General features: G+C 39.3%; 1 protein-coding gene across 4 annotated transcripts in view; it reads right to left on the bottom strand.

Moving 5' to 3' along the window:
- ksr2 (kinase suppressor of ras 2) overlaps nt 1-17,373 on the bottom strand; it is a 94,636-nt gene that overhangs the window by 28,911 nt on the left and 48,352 nt on the right. For 3 of the 4 annotated variants that reach the window (XM_044027063.1, XM_044027061.1, XM_044027064.1), the window contains 6 exons: nt 6,942-7,011; nt 5,569-5,652; nt 4,846-4,931; nt 3,622-3,642; nt 3,313-3,422; nt 2,004-2,172 (listed from right to left, as the gene is read on the bottom strand). In XM_044027063.1, coding sequence (XP_043882998.1) covers nt 2,004-2,172; nt 3,313-3,422; nt 3,622-3,642; nt 4,846-4,931; nt 5,569-5,652; nt 6,942-7,011 — 540 coding nt within the window. The remainder of the gene's footprint in view (nt 1-2,003; nt 2,173-3,312; nt 3,423-3,621; nt 3,643-4,845; nt 4,932-5,568; nt 5,653-6,941; nt 7,012-17,373) is intronic. The other variant, XM_044027062.1, reaches the window with a different exon arrangement.

Here is a 17,373-nt window from a genome sequence, read left to right as displayed (position 1 = left end):
ACAAAGATACGCCTGGTTATTAATTTACTCATATCAACTACTGATAGATGCCAGTCTATGATAGACAGTGGTGGGCTGTCAGGGACAGCAGGGCCTTCTCTGCTGGCCTTGACAATATCAAAAAAGTGTTTATTATTATTATTTTTAAATAATCAATTTAATGTGTGTCTGAAATCAATTACTTTTTCAGTATGTTATGATTATATTTCCAGAAAGAATATGGTTATTGTTTGTGAAGCTGAGCTGGATTTTCCATAATGTCATTAAACGCATCATAGCTCCGTGGACCTGCTCTCGTAGTATTGCTGGCCTTTCGTTGAAGCTGCCATTTCCTATTTGGTTATAACTTTGACTGACGTGTGTCGTCAGCCAATGAAAATGTGATATCATAGTGACAGAACGCCCCAGGCCCAGCAATGTGTCTGGCACTAGCCCCCAGTGATGTCATCAACGACATTTGAACCTTTGGCGGGTTTTGATGTAAGCTATGATCACTGCATTAACACCACCGATCCATCATGTTTCTGATCTCCTTCGTGTGCACTTTTCACGCCGATCGTTTGGAGAAAAGAGGGAAATTATTTCAAGAGGAAGACCTACACCCAAGAGGTACATCATTTACGGTAGTTCTAGTGTTAATGATAAATTGATAAAAAAATTTTTTAGAAGTGGTGAGGACAAAGCCGGGGACGTGTTCCCCGCCTGTCTGACACCTATGCTTACAGACCTCTGTCAAGTGGGAGAACGTGCACAAACGGTGCCTGACTAAATACTTTTTTGCCCCACTGTAGGCTACGCCTGTGTTTATGTGGAAGCTTGTGAAAGTGCGATTGCTGAGTGCCATAACGGACGATGTGGTGGTAATGTCACTCAGCAATCGCACTTTCACAAGCTTCCACAGGCACACAGGCGTAGCCTACAGTGGGGCAAAAAAGTATTTAGTCAGTCACCGATTGTGCAAGTTCTCCAACTTAAAATGATGACAGAGGTCTGTAATTTTCATCATAGGTACATTTCAACTGTGAGAGACAGAATGTGAAAACAAAAATCCTGGAACTCACATTGTAGGATTTTTAAATAATTTATTTGTAAATGATGGTGGACACAAATACAAATAAATTCTTTAAAAATCCTACAATGTGATTTCCAGGATTTTTTCACATTCTGTCTCTCACAACTTGCACAATCGGTGGCTGACTAAATCCACTGTATAGATGTGCAGTGGTGTGCGCTATGGTTGTTGCAGATCAACTGTTTCATAATAAGTCTCATCATAAGTGCATAATAGTGTGTTTTGTATGTGGTTGTGCATGTGTTTTTGTTTTTTTTTTACTGAAGGCCCTGACTGAAACCCCACGGTACGCTACTGATGATAGATATAAGAATAGGCTGACAGTTTTAAGCCTTGTAAGAAGTTTGGCATAGGCTGTTTGTCAGTCAGTCCACAACACCTTGACGACTGGGTTGACATTAAATCTCACAGTCATTCACAGTCTCCTCAATAATGTGTCCTACTGACATTTCCTCCATTGCCATCATTAGGCTGACATTTGTGTTTCTGAGTCACCGACTCAAAGAATAAAGTTTTATTCATGCCCACCCTCAGGAATCATTTTGATCATTTCGGTGCTTCTCATGACGTCAGAACTGACATTGGCTTTACACTCATGTTTAGCCTCATCATTAATCCGGCTTTATTTTTTTGGTACCATTGATCCAAGGACTTTAGTTGGACTTGAGCTGAAAGTATCATGTTGTCAAGGCTTCAGATACTCAGTCATCTGTCATCTGTGAATCTTATTGAATTACAGTCCTCTCGACACTACAACACTGGAACTAACAATTACTGTGATACTGAAAAAAACCCTGTATATTGTGAAGATTATGAAGCGAATGTTTTTTTTTTTCTCTAAGCTTATTTATGAAACGTTATTCAAGATCAAAACCGGTTATGTTGATAGGCTCATAAACGATTCGTGATAATCTTGTCTACAAGGCAATACCTGTCAAGTTGAACTGTTTCTGTTGCCGTGCAGACTGTGGGGAGGGGTGTAGTGGCGAGGGGGGCGTGGCACTGCTGGGCAGGGGAGGCGCTGGAGAGGATGGAGTGGAGGAAGTGGTGGAGGAGGGGTTACTGCTTGAGTCCGGTTGGTACGGGGCTGGGATGTGATCCTAAGAAGAGAAAGAAAGAAGACGGTCAACAGATTTAATATGACAGATTTTGATTCTCTTTTACACAATGGTTGAACTTTATTTTTAGCCTCTCTGTGTCACACTACTAAACTTCTAGATGGATTTTCCACCTTCCAGGCACTTGGTTTTCATTCATTTTAAATTGCGTAGATTTGAAACATTTCTGACAGAGGTAATCAATCTCAATGTGCAAAATGCTGTGGTTTTTCCTTTCTGGCAAAGATAGATTTTTATTGTGTAGGGCTGCAGATGTTCACACACAGGAAGCGCTCTTACAATTATAATGAGAGGTGCATTTAATGATGCTCCAACATGTGGAAAAATAAGATTAGCTAAAAAGGAATCAAGACAACTACTTTATCATATTCACGTCACATCGGTGCATATTGGACTCAATCAGCTGACTCCTAGAATTAAATGAAATCATTAGGTGAATCGAGATTTTGTTGGGAAAATTAAAAATCATAACATCTTCAACTCGTGAAAGCGAAGCTCAGGGGGCATCAGTGGTGGGCCTTCACGAGTGGAATTACACTGACCTCCTCATTATGTTTGTTAATCTGTTTTAATCTGGTAAATCTATGTTTCGAAACATAAATTTATGTTTCGTTTCACACTTTGAATGTGACATGTGTTCTGTTCATGTTTTGTTTTGTGCATTATTGCTGTCGAGCACTTTGGTCAACCGTGTTGCTTTAAAGGTTCTTTAGAAATGAATTGTATTGGATTGGATTGAAATGTTGATGTTGAAAATGATAAAAAAGGGTCTGTTAACACAAACATTATCCATGAGCTCTGGCAATTCCTTGCCAGCATTTTCACCTGACAAGCACAAAAGCTGTGCATCTATAATGATCTCATATCTACCATCTAACTTTTGCTCTCTGTGAGTTACTGTGTAATCAATTGTTGAATGTGTTGGCTGCAAAACATTCAGTGTATGAGGAGAACTCATCTGTGCAAACATTTATACTCCAGAAGATACTTTTTTTATGGTGTCATGATCCCCTGGGAAAGACCGGATGACTCATAACCATTCCCCCACAAAATGGAAAATGTGTGGTATGTAGGACAGGTAACAAACAAACTGTAATGCCCACTTTAGTTTTTTACACTTGCCTTGTTGATTTTGTTGGTTTTGGGGAGCGTCTGACTGATGTGCAGGTCTGTGTACCTGAGCGGGTTGTTGATGTCACATGGCACTGATTCAGTCCGTACCAGACGAGCTACTACACAAAAGAAGCCCAGAGGAACAATGCAACAATACTCATCAGATAGTTTAAGTAAAATGAGCAATTAACAGCACCTGCCTATAATGGAAAATTAGCAAAATGCCCTTTCTTGAACGCCATCATTTGTTATCTCATACAGACAAAAAAAATCAAACTGTCCTTCGTCGAATAAAAGAAGTCTAATTAGTGGCCTTACCTTGAGTCGTTCCTTGTTGATCTGGAGGGGGTAGAGAGGACAAAAGAATCTCAGTATTGATAGCAGATGATGTACATTTTTCTTCTCTCTCTCTCAGTGCAAATATCACATGACGCAATCACATCTGTCACACGTAAGTGGCTTTATTAAACAGTGGATAACTTATTTTTATCTTCTTAAACAAGCAGAAGACCTTTGACTTTTTTGAATAGGAACTCTACTGGAAAGACGTGTTGGCAGTGGTTTCAAAGGACTGAAACACTGAAACATACAATGGGAGGACAGAAAACTGCGGCATGGTAACATGGATTCACAATCTAAAAATCGAGTTCTAATCCAATCATCCACATATACACAACTCAATTTAAAGCTCTTGTCTTCAGTGACCTTCGGGTTCTGAAATTATAAGTTTTGAGCAAGTTGACATAAAAGTTCTTATCAATTGCCAATTTTAATTAAAATGGTAATTACGTTATATTACTGATTAAGAGCAAACATTTGCATGTATCCTCTAAATCCTGCACAACCATACTTTATATAGAAATATTCTGTTTAAAGCTGCTGTCAGGGATATATATTTTTTGTTACATGTTAAATCAGAACTGCCAAAAGAGGCAGTTCTCTCCACTTATCAGCTAAAATGCAAATAATGAGGGGTGAGGGGAATGCTACCGGGAGCAACAGCTTTAACAAGTTTAAAAGCAAACATTGTACTGTAATGACTATTTGCAGGTGGGCGGAAATGCAGGAACTCTTGCAGTTAACTGGAAAGACAATCTGGTTAAGTGCTGAATTTGAACTGACATCATATATAACTGAGGAGCGGCGTTAACAAGAAACAGGTGTTAGAAGTACTGGCGGCCGGAGCAAGAACCAGAGTTCTGCAATGAGAGAGAGTGGTAAATATTTCATAATTAATACTATACTATAATACAACACGAACAATAAGGACAAAATGGCCTGAAGTGACACATACTCATTTTGAGGTAATTACAGACAAACTTATCATTACTAGCATACATACATCCTTTGATTGTAAACAAAAGCCAGCAAAAGTTGGAAGAGCAAACAGTGGAGAGCAAGCAGCAAGCACAATGTATAAATGAGTAAATCTTGACTGGGAAGTTTCTTCTTTTGTTGAGAATGAAAACCGACACCACCGGCAAATCCAGCCTCTGCACCAGATTAACACATAAATCAACGGAAACATACAACACAAAATACCTTTGAGAGATTCTCGTCCACCTCTCTGTATGATTAGTAAATGGCAAGGTGGGGCTTCTTTGGTGCATTTGTTGTGGCACTTCAGCCTGGTTGAATACCAAAGGACATGGAATTTGATTAGTGTTTGTTTGTTGTTGCTGCTTCTTTTGCCAGAGAGTGTTTTCACCCATGTCTGGTGTTTGTTTATGAGTCACCAGAACTGATTTGCAAAAATATGAGCAGTGGGGGAGGGACACATGACACGTTTTTGTACAAAAATATATTTACATTGCATTTCTTAAAATGTCATAATAGAATTTATTACAAGATTACAGGTAAAAATTAAGTAAACAAGAAAAGAAAGCAGCTGAAAAGTTGTTCCCTCTTACATGAAGGCAGAAGTGAATGACTGTGACCTGATGAGGCCCAATTGAGATCAAACCCATCTCATGTGAGTGACTATAGAACATACGTTGAATCACAGGTGACAGGTTGGGCCATAGGACATGGGTTAATGTGGTCGACCTTGGCTTAGAGATAATTGTGGGTAATGTGTTGCAATAATGGACCTGTGTAGGCAACCTATGAAAAGTGGGAACATTAACATGTAGAGAAAAAAACTAAGAGATGGAATTTGCTGATTTATTATTGTATGAATGTTTCCTATGGCTATAATCAGTAAATAAGTTCTCAGCAAACACAAATCCCAACCAATTGTGCAAATAATTATCAAGAAAAACCTACTTGCAGTTTTTACATTTCAGTCCAAACAACATTCCCTTTCCGCACACTATGCATGTCTGGGACATCCAATATTTTGTGGAAAACCTGCAAGCACAAAAGAAGAGAGAGAGAGGAGGAGGGAGAGAGAGAGAACATAAAAACACATGACAACACTTTCAGCTTGTTGCACATTCAAATGACATACAGCTGTGGATTAGCATGAGGAGATCACAGCTTCTGACCTTTTGCTTTCTTCAGGCTCACTCATTATGACAGGCGGCTTTTACAAAAGACGGCCTCAAATTCCCTGTGTTGCCTTTCTGTGAGCATAATAGATGCCTGAAGAGGGTACTTCAGTGAGTGCGCTCACCTTCCCACTCTCCAGCATTTGCACATTTGGTTTGGGTCCACTTCATTTTCATTTCTTCGGTAACCTTGTGCAAATGCACACCTTGGTCACCTTAGACATCTTAGTCGCTCTGCAGTGCAAGACTGAGGCCATGAAGTTGATCATCAATAAGATGATTTGTCCCAGTTATGGGAGCTGGAAGGTCTCAATTATTATTTAGAATTCCAACACAATCACTGGTCGAACAAACAAATCAATAGTATGATGTGTTATAACCACCGATTTCCCCACACCGGCAGAACAAGCGGTTAAAGCAGGTCACCGTTGTTGCCTTCAGTACGGCTGGCTGGCTAATGGCAAGTGACTAATGCTGTTTGACAGAATCGAAATGTGTTTAGTAGGCCCCTCCTTCACCTCAATTGAAGAGACATCTCCACCACCTGATGTAATTTATAATGGACGCTGCTGTCAAATATGAATGATGATGTGACAGCTGAAGATTCGCCAAAAAGAAATCTTACAGCAGAGACGAGGCAATAAAGCTGCAGTGATCTTTTGTGACCAGCAACACAAATGCACCTATTCGAAGAGGCCAATTATGTTCAAGGGCACACATTGAGATTATGCAAACTGGCATCTCAAGATGTTTGTGGGAAAAATGATATTTCTCTTAAAATAATACAGAACATTCAAACAAAGGCACAATAAATGACATTTGCGCTCAGGCTGGCTGCATGTGACTTTCAGCACGCAGAAAAAACCCATATTGTGTAGCGTTACCGAGGTCACACATGATAATAATATGATATTGTGCCATACACAGGGGCAACTCAATGTGCTTTACATAAAAAACAAAACAGCAGATGAAAGTTGGAAACATTAAAGTACACAATTTGAACAAAACCCACCCAATTACAACATAAATAGAGCACAGAATATGACAGATATGAGAATATAAAGTAAGATAAGCAAGAGGCCATTTGAATTTGACCTGCGTTCCATATCTAATGTATGAGTGTTTCACAAACACAAGAGAAAGGCCTACCTGTGTTTTATTGAGTTTCCCAGATCTCTTCGGGGAATCTGTGGGGACCAGCGAGGCACTGAGAGAGTGTCTGGGGAAGAAGAAACAACATAATTATTTTCTCTTTTTGGTAAATGCTCGCACAATTAACCTCTTACAAAAGAAAAGGTATCTGTAGCATTTTTCAGGTTTTGAATTTTCTTTCAGGTATAAATACTGTCTGTATGTGTCGGTACGGAAGCTATTTAAAAAAATAAATCCATAAATGACTCTATTAATCCGTTCCACTTAGTTTTGCAATTCATAATTATATCTAATCATGCATCTGCTAAGTGGGTGTGGGGAGCACATGCTATGCAAAACATCGGCTACTTTCTGTAGGTGACTGAGGTGATGCTTCAGCTCTCTGGCTCATGACATATAGGATAAGAGCACCATTTGAGTCCATTCTAATTGATATAGCTGCTTTAAATGACTGCCAGAGCAAAAATGTTTCATCCACATTAGTGACAGGGACTTAGCTTCACCTTCCTCTTTTTGCAGACATCAATTACCCTAAGGAGGTGAGATTTTTTTCCTTATAAACCGTTTTTATAGAAAACCATTTCTTCTTTATCTTAGTGACGGTATGAGCTGCAGGTGGCACAGTATTAACAGCTCTACTTTGGACCGCTAACTACCACTGGTGATGTTGCTAAAAAAAATAACTGAGATTTTGTTTGTGGGTCCGTGAAAACCAAATCGTATTCTCTGAACTCGTTAAGTTTTTCTAATTTTACTCTTTGATGAACACAACCATATGGGGGAGAGAGGTAGTCTGAGGTATTATTGGGGGCATATGCTAATTCACTATACGTATGCATGTCAAAAATACACACTACCATGCTGAATTTGTGTCCTAAAAGTAAAGTAAAAAACACAATATAGTGTCTGGCAATACCTCAGTGACAGGAGAGATGTGCTGAAAAATGCAAATGCTGTTTCTCATTTAATTTATTTTGCATTTTGTGGCATTCTCAGTTTTAAAGTGAAGGTAAAACCCCAAAAAACAAGTTGGTAGTAGCACCATCATCATTACCATTTAACACCAGCCTGGTGGGACCACCATCAGGCCTTCTCTGCTAGCCTAAACACCTGCAGAATCTTGCAGACTGTATGTGTATATAAATAAATGGCAATGAAATTGTTGTTTTAACCAATCCAATTTTAAGTTGGTGACGGCAGAGCCATCTCGCAGGCGTACAGTAGTGTCAGCGTTTTCACATCCTCTGATTGGATGGTCAAAGGAGTGTATATCAGTCAGAGCTACCAAACTGTATCTGCAGCTACTTGGATGAGAGAAAATTGTGTGAGTTTGTTGCGAGTTAACAGCGGTTTTCTCAACCCACGATGGCTGAAAGGAGGGGAAGAAATTCATGTGGTCGCAGAATTACTGACAAAGCCGTTTTCAACACGGACTATTAAAGAAAAGGAAAAGCTGGGCATTTCTAAGAACAGGCAAGCTTGCGTTGGAACTGAAACTCACAGACATTTGTGAGATTGAAGAGGATGGATTTTGTCTACAAATAAGCAGGAGTTTTGGTGAGTAAAATGCATTTTATTGTCTTTTTTTAGTAATATCCTCATTAGGTGATTGATGTTTTTTTTTAATTTGTGTCGCAGTTGTGGCTGCAGTGAGACTTGTTTAATTGTGCTTACATGGGTTTGTCGCTTTAATAATCACATTTACTCTGGCTTAACTGTGATGCAACGACTCATTATACTGCATTTCTGCATCATATTGATGGTTTATATAGCCATAATGATGTTATTCGGAGGTGAATTAATTCAGGAAGGATGCCACTGAAGGCCTAGGTGCTAAATGCACGGCTGGCCACTGACACCAGATAAGTTGCCAAAGAGAAGCATTTTTAGTCATGGCATTACAAAGACTATAAAGCCAGCAAAAGATTTTATAACATGCAATGACCTTTAACAGAAAAAAGGTCCCTCACCCCTGTTGTATGATAAGGCGACCATTGTGCTAACTGTATTCCATTTATGAGAAACTCTTGCTTCAAAAGATTTTCACAACAAAAGCCTTCCGCTTGGTCCATTAGTGTTTCCAACGACTCAGTAGCCAATACATTTATTTGCCACCTCTTAAGGCTATAGGTGAGAACGGCAGATATGTAAAGCACGGAGATAAAAGTGCATTCTTGTAACGCAGTGTCTGGCAATAACTCAGTGACAGGAGAGCTGTGCAGAAAAATACAAATGCTGTTTCTCATTTGTTTTATTTTTTTTTTGCATTTCTGTGGCATTCTCAGACGGTAAAACAGCTCAGTCAACAAATGAGCTATAAAAGTGGCAGCTTTCAAGTGACAAAATAAAACCCAAGAGGACACACATGAGATCATTTGTGCTGAAGAGCCTCAGAGGCGTCCTTTGCGTGACAATAACTACTTCTCTGAGAACTTGCATCCGATTTGTGGATTACAGTTTCAGATGAAAGCAATTTTAAGAAAGTGGTGGCAGACATTCCCTCACTGGATGAATTAAACCTGGTTGGAGCCAATGTTAACAGTCAACCATGGTTTCTTTGAATAAGGTTAATGACATACAAATTCTGACACAGTCTTACATAGGCTTCTCTTCTTCTGACTGTCTTAAAGCATATGGATCTATTAGCTGGTGATGCCCTAAGTCGTGCTTGTTTAGAAACGTGTTCAACGTTTCATCCAACGGTCTGTTCTGCATTAAGACAAGATCTCACACACACGTCTGTCTGCTTCTAATTATTTAAAAAATAAAATAATCATTGTGGATATAAACAATTATTTTAGATATTTGACTGTACCATGTAAAAGCACATCATGTGCATGCGCTCTGTGTGTTAATTGTTAGTGCTGTTGTTTGTAGTAAATTAGTGCATGTGAAAAGAGGACCATACATTGGCGAAGGCTGCTTTTATAAGACAAATGGTTGTTGTAATGCACTTTAACTCTCTCTCTCTTGCATTGCAGCTCTCTTTCCCACTGATCCAAGCGATAAGTGTTGTGAAGATGAAGACCACGAGACAGCCATGCGTAGTCTGGAGTCTTACTGTGGTGGCAGACTGACAATGTCGCTGTATGAGTCGCATAAGTACCAAAATAAATATGAAGGAAATGATAATTAATAAATAATAATATTTTTGCATGTAATTTGTATCGTTTTATCAGATTCTGGGCCGGAAATCATCAGCTCTATCTGGCAACACTGGTAGGTAGAGGCAGTAGACGTCAGCATCTGCCGTCACGTGCGTGTGTGTGTGTGTGTGTGTAAAATCTGTTATTACACAGTCTAACCCAATCATCTACCTCATTTGTTTAACAATTTCTGCTGTTGTTTATTGTAACCCTTCTGTACAATCATTTATTTACCGTTTAACTTATTTGTTGAGTTTCCTAATTTTAAGCCGCGTCTTTGCGTACACAGAAAAAAGGAAAAAAACAGTCAATTTCCTTGTATGTTCGCTCATATGTGGCCAATTAAGTTGATTCTGAGTCACACTTCAGTCATGTCTCCACATAATAATTGCTGTTGGACTGAAGCAGATGCTCATCTTTTCATCTGGTGAGGGGCTCACTCAGTCTTATTTGATGATTACATGGCAATCCTCAGTCATCGTCAGCTCTAATCTCGTGGTCCTGGTTCCTAAAACACTCCTCTTCCCATCATCCTCAGGTCTCTCTGGAGGCCTAGTGCCTTCTCTCTGCACTCCGATGCATTGCCCAATTACACTCAATCAATCTGATAACTCAATAAAGGGGGGAACTGACATCATCTGCTTCTTGTCGGCCTTGTTGGCGACTGGCAGATGATTGGACCTGTCATCAGCTTGTTTATGGCCGTTTGTCATCGCGTGTGCACTGTTGACATCGCTGTTTGTCTTTGGCAACAAAAGCTGATTATTCTGTTGTCTCTCTTTGACGGCAGCCTTTGACGATCCCCTTGGTCCTCAAAGAACAGGGGTGTGCAGATTGACATTGCTAAGCACTTTTTAGAACAAGCTCACATGTGTACTCACACATGCCGGTCATAAAAAGATCATGCAATAGATGTAGATGAATAGATGAAATGCAAGAAAACATATATGCACACGCGCGTGACAGTGGAGCACTGTGTCTGTGAGAAGCGTGGAGAACTCTGCTGTAAACACCTGCAGAGTATGTATGTGTATGACATCATTTTGGCTTAAGATTCTGAGATTCAAGCCCATGTCTGATGCAGCCCTATCTGAGAGCCACAGTCTACATGCCAATGTAAATCCAAAATGACTAAAATGTAAATTGCCACTTACACCGCGATAGAAATCCCGACAAAATATCAATGTTACTAACATGCTGAGTTTGCGTTTCAGTATTTCTTTTGTTTGTTTCTTACACTACTTAAGGACCTTTTTCTGACATAGACACCAACCCTTTCAGGACCAGTAGTCCTCTTGGAGACCAAAACCTGGTCCTAATGAGGCAGAACCTCATTTCTGAGGAAAGCTTGGAGCTAAGATTTGAATTATGGTTAGGTTAAGGTTAGACTTAAGCATTAACTGATTATGGTCAAGATTAGAGATCATGCTTTGTTTAGGCTGTCCAAATGAATGGAAGTCAATGAATTATACTTAGAAGAATATTGCGGCAAAACCTGTGTGTGTGTGCGTGCGTGTGTGCTAGTATTAGTGTGACAGATGAGCACACAGGAACCCCAAGGCGCCAGACAACAGTGTCCTCCTCCATCTTCTCTGATAGGCTTCAGCTTAATTAAGCCTATGCTTTCCCCCTCCTCCACTGATTGGTCACATGATGACAAACATTGGGCCAAGGAGGTTATGTGTGTCTTGTGTGTTTTAACCGAAATACTTACTGATATACAACACGATTCTGTGTGTCTGTGTGAGTATAACATGTAAAGGAGGGACTGGTGTGTGTGCATGTGCATTAACGAAAAAAGGAACTGCTCAAATCTAGGTGCCTATTTAGATTCAAATATAGTATATGTCACATTATACAACGAGGCCTTTCCAAGTGATTGACGGAGAGCTAAACAGGGCTCATCCCCATGGAGGTGAAATATAGATATAATGTGCCGCATTAAGCATAATAAAATTGTTATTATTCTCATTTTTGGCAGCGTCAATAATATATCATCTCACCCACACCTTCACTCCTCATTTAGAGAATCAAGGTTTTACAGCTCTGTGAGCAGAGAGTGGCAGTCCGGTCGTTTGGATAACCTTGAATACAATCAAAAGCAAGGGACATGGTGGTATGATATAATCTGTGGCTCGAAATACCAAACCCCATAATATACAGTTTCAGCAAGAAAGCCTTAATTAAAAAAAAAAAAAAAAGAGTCAAACATTATGTGTTGCATGTACATTCTGGAATATTTAGAGCAAAGGAAAAAAAGTGAATAGGACAGTAAAATAATGTGTGGGTGTTTCCAGCACAATGTGCTGCATTAGTGTTAAAGGTTGCTGTGCACATACTCTTGTCTTTCCTGATCTAGTTGTTTTACTGTGACTTTTCAGAAGGTCAACATTCACTGACTGATCAAATATTTGCTTGGAATTGCATTAAGAACTAAGAGAAGGATGGAATTAATATGGCGTTTCTCTCCCTCTCTCCAACGAAATATCTCTATGTGGGGGGGAGGGGGGGAATCCTGTGATGAACAAGACACAAAACCAGGTTTCACAGTTTCTATGACAACAGCTACACGTCGATCAGCCTTTTTGCAGAATATCATGCTGTCATCTTTGACTTTACAAATAACACACAAACACACACGCACACTCACTAATTCCTTGTGATCAACTGACAGCAGCAGCAATCACAGCAGAAGAAAAATAGCAATTATCTTGGATGAAACAAGTATCTCTGCAAGGCCTTGCAGATACTTGGTGTTTCCACAGAATGTGAGTTTAACTGTGTGACATAACAAGCATTATATGATGAATTAATCATTCATTCAGTCTCCTTTCTACTTGCTGTCTCTCTCTCTCTCATTTGTACAAGAACAGACTTTTACATGCTACCCAGCTAATTAGCTATTACTGTAGATAGTTATTTATGACTTGCAGGATTGACAAGTCAAAGTGAGCAAACCACAGAAACTAAGGGGTATCTTTTTTAATGTGTGTTAAGACAACCTCTCAATAAAGATACAGTAGGATTCAGACAGACTCCTGACTTGTGATGGTGTTTAACACCTGCCGTATCTGTGTTAAACTAACTATGGGAACAAATGTAGAACTATTGACCAGTTCACTTGTGTATTGAGTGGCTTTGTGACCCCCTTCTCTTCAGGGTTTCATTAGTTGGAAAGAGAAAAGAGCTTTAACCCTTGGTGCTCAGATTACTTAATCTGCCGAGGGAATAATACACAACTCCTTATATGGACATCCTGGGGGTCACATATTCAGGCTCTGTAATGTTATGTAATGTAATGTAGCATATATGTATATATATGTATATATATATATATATATATATATGTGTGTGTGTGTGTGTGTGTGTGTGTACAAAAGGATATAAAACACTCAATATTGCACATTCTTATACCCTCTGTATATACTGTACTTTTAAACATACTAATGTAAAAAAGCAGCCAAAATGCTCTGTGTTCTAAGGGTTAAACTAAAAAAGAGTGCATACAACCTGCAAAACATTGACAAACTGAAAAACACTAAAGAGAGAACAATTTGACTAGAAGACATGCTGTCATCTAAGAACCTTTTTGTTTTAGTAAACACAGTATGAAAAGTTTGATAAAAGGCAGCTGGTTAGTTAACCCAACTGTTGATCAACAGTCAAAAATACAAGCAATGTGGGCAACAACTAAAGTTCCGCATGAGATAATCAAATTGTTTATGAAGTCCTTAAAAGTTCCTTTATTCAACAAAAAAACTCTGAATAATATCAAACACTTTAGTTCACTGGTAGTTTGTTGTTGTTTTTTCCACACAAAGTTGAATTCAATGACAATTGTTAGAGAAGTCAAAAATGGAGCAGGTTCTTCTCAAATTCTTGGACATTGTAAATAAAAAGTAATGCTAAACTGAGCTAAACCCAAATACGAGTTAACGCTTGTATTCAAACTGCAGATCGTTGCCACCAATACGATTACATTGCTTATTTTTGAATTGTTTATTTATGATACTTTACTTTACGATACATTTCTCTATCTCCACTCAGTATTTATTTATACATGCCACGGGAAAGCATGTCATCATTAAAAAGTATAATTTTCTTCAAGCATTACACCCGGAAATGTGTTAATTTACTGAATTATAAACCGAGCCGGACACAGTTCTCTGTGAATCGTACCTTTTTTTCCTCATGGCCGTGAGTTCAAACTATATATCAATGTGTTTTCAGATGATGACGAAAGCTGAATGATGAATTAATACAATCATTTGTTTTAATCCTGATGACCCATTATGCCGTATAAATAACAGCAATCTGGTACCTTGGGTGTGTCGTCATGAAGTAGTTTCCATGAGGTTTACAACGGTTAAAGCATTGTACTTTGATGTGATCGACAAGGGTTTGTTTCCCATGTTAGACTTTTACACACAATACCACATGAAACGCAAATTGTCTGTAACTAACTGCCTAGCCTTGTCTGGTTTTTTTAGCCCTAACCCTATCCTCATTAACACTATCCTCATTAACACTATCCTCATTAACACTTATGCCTAATTGAGTTGAAAATACTGTGCTAAAAACGTAACTATGGGTCATATTCAGGGGTTGGTCAAAATGACCCATAGTTGAGGACAGGTTGACACAGTGGTATGTGCTGGTTGAGTGCCAGCACTGGTACTCGACATCCCAGTGAACAAAGGCATCATCATGAGTTCAGGCTTCACTCAACTGTGAGAGCTCACTCTGTCAGAGGCTCAAAAGCTAAACTGAAATTGTGCCTCTGTGTGCCAGAAAATGCCTTATTGTTTATGGTCCAAATGTAAACAGTCTAGACAACCCCTGGAAGCACTTCACAGAACAGTGTGGCCTTTTCACTCATTTACACACATTCAGCACGTCTACTGTAAATACCTTTCTATTACACTGATGGCACAGATGTGAAGTGCAATTTGGATTTCAGTGTCTTACCCAAGATCTAGAGAAGCCAGAAAACAAACCACAGACCCTCTGGATACACTCTTGCTGTACAAACTATGATGTTTGTGGTGTTGGGCTATAATATAGCTGACTTGACTCCTGACCCACAGCTGCCCTCTTGAACGAACAATAACTTATCATAATACTTGGAACAAGACCAAAAACACCTAATATTTAAGTCGACCATTAAGAACAAAACATGTAGCCTTTTAAGTGGAATAAACAGTCTGCACTGCACAGTAAAAGAAGAAAGAAAAGAAAAGAAAAGAAAAGAGAAGAAAAGAAAGGAAAAGAAAAAGAAAGAAAAGAAAAGAAAAGAAAAGAAAAGAAAAGAAAAGAAAAGAAAAGAAAGCAGTTGGGGTCTGAACATTGACACTGACTGATCCTAAACAGACAGGTCTGGTAACCTCAATCAGGCTTGTGAGTCCTTAATCTTAAACATAGACCTAGCACTGGCTGACCTGGCTCACACACACACACAGCTGTCTACTTTATCACACATCACCACTCCTGTGCCGCTCCAAAAATAATAACTAGAAATCCAGAGGGTTTGGAAAGTGATTATTTTTGTGTTATTACTGTAAGTAATATCAATGCTTACTTTAAGCAAATATATAATTCAAATATCTACAAGAAAATGAGCAGGTGAAAATCTTAATGAAAGAAATGAGTGTGAAAAACAAACAGTCTTTTGCAGATTTAAGGGCTCAAAAGATTACAAGTGATATGGTTCGGCAAATGTTGAAGTTGCCACTGAAAATATAAAATGACCTTAAAAAACACAGAAAAGACAGAGATAGACCTTGTTTTCCTTCTGGGATCAATTACTTTCATACTCATATCAGACGTATCAGTTACACTGCACAAGTAACTGCTCTCAGCATTTAAAACTGTGATAAAAACAGAGTTTTTCAGCAGTCAAACCTGTGAAGGGGAAAACTGCTAATCACGCCAGAGGGGATTAGGTCACATTGTTGTGAAAAGTCTGCGATATTTATGAGTGAGTTTTGCCCGCCAACCTGGAACCTGGAACCTGGAAACTCTGGATGGAAACATGAGTGACTCCTTGCCACAGCAGACATCGAACTTGCTACTTCCATCCGGAACAGCAAGATTTTAAAAAGTCCTTAAATCTGTGTCTGTAGCACTATCTCGCCATGTAGCCTGGAGCAGACAATGTTAATGTGGACACAATACCTCAATGGATTATCAGTATGCGCTCCCACCCAAATGCAAGGGCATACTACACAAATAATGGACAGGGGGTCTAGTTCTTGAACGCTAAGCCACTATGATAATGTGTGAAACCTACAAACACCTATATGACCATCAGGTGTTAAGGAAGAGAGTGCAAGCAGGGTGGTGTGGGTGGAGACGAGAGTGTCAGGCGTGATGTGTGACAGAAGGTTAAGCAGCAAAAAGAAAGGTCTATAAGATGGTAGTGAAACCTGTTGGGGCTCTGCAGCTGGAGGTCACAAGGTTGAAAAAGGAGCTCCGGGAGTGGGAGCTGTGATTATGCTCCCATAATCTATGATTATGGTTTGGAGACACTTCAGGAGGGAGGAAAAGAGTAAGACCACAGAAGGTTCATGGGAGGACAAAAGACAGAGGGCAAGATGGAGGAAGATGATCCAAAATGGTGACCCCTAAAGGGAAAAGCCAAAAGAAGAAGACGGTCTTGCTTGCAAACCCTGCAGACACCATCCCCTTCAAGTAATTCATTCATTTGGTCCTCATAGTCAAACCCATCAGATTGCAACTCTGTGGCTTACTCAGCAGTTTCAAACAGCGAAAAGCTAAGTATCTTTAGAAAAGTCATGCGTTTCTCCAGGGTTGTCTTCCAGAGGTGACAATGTGCACAAGAGTCAGGGTTCGGATGTGCGGTGTTAGCATGCAACATGCTAAGACACACCTGGTGGGCATCCTCTCCACCCCTTATGCCCATTTATCCACAATGGGACTGAGAGCTTTTAGCTGCTCTGCCCCTCGGCTCTGGAACACACTCCCTCAGGACATCCGGACTTTAACAGAACTGTCAACCTTCAAGTCACATCTCAAAACACACCTGGCTTACCCCTCATAATATATCTGATTCCACTGTTGCTGTTTTGTCTAATCTTATCTTTCGGTATTTTAATTGTTTTTTTTTTAATTTGTATTCTAATTGTTTTTTAATTGTTTTTATTGGTGTTATTCTGTAATTATTTTTTGTAAGGTGAATTTGAGAGTCCTGAAAGGTGCCTATAATTAAGCTTCTTCTCACAATGATAATGTTTTGTGGTGATCGTCTTGAAAAGTCCATTATG

This window comes from Solea senegalensis, linkage group LG5, assembly GCF_019176455.1.
Source record: "Solea senegalensis isolate Sse05_10M linkage group LG5, IFAPA_SoseM_1, whole genome shotgun sequence".
NCBI classification, from domain to species: Eukaryota; Metazoa; Chordata; class Actinopteri; order Pleuronectiformes; family Soleidae; genus Solea; species Solea senegalensis.
This window is presented reverse-complemented; position numbering and strand designations above follow the sequence as displayed.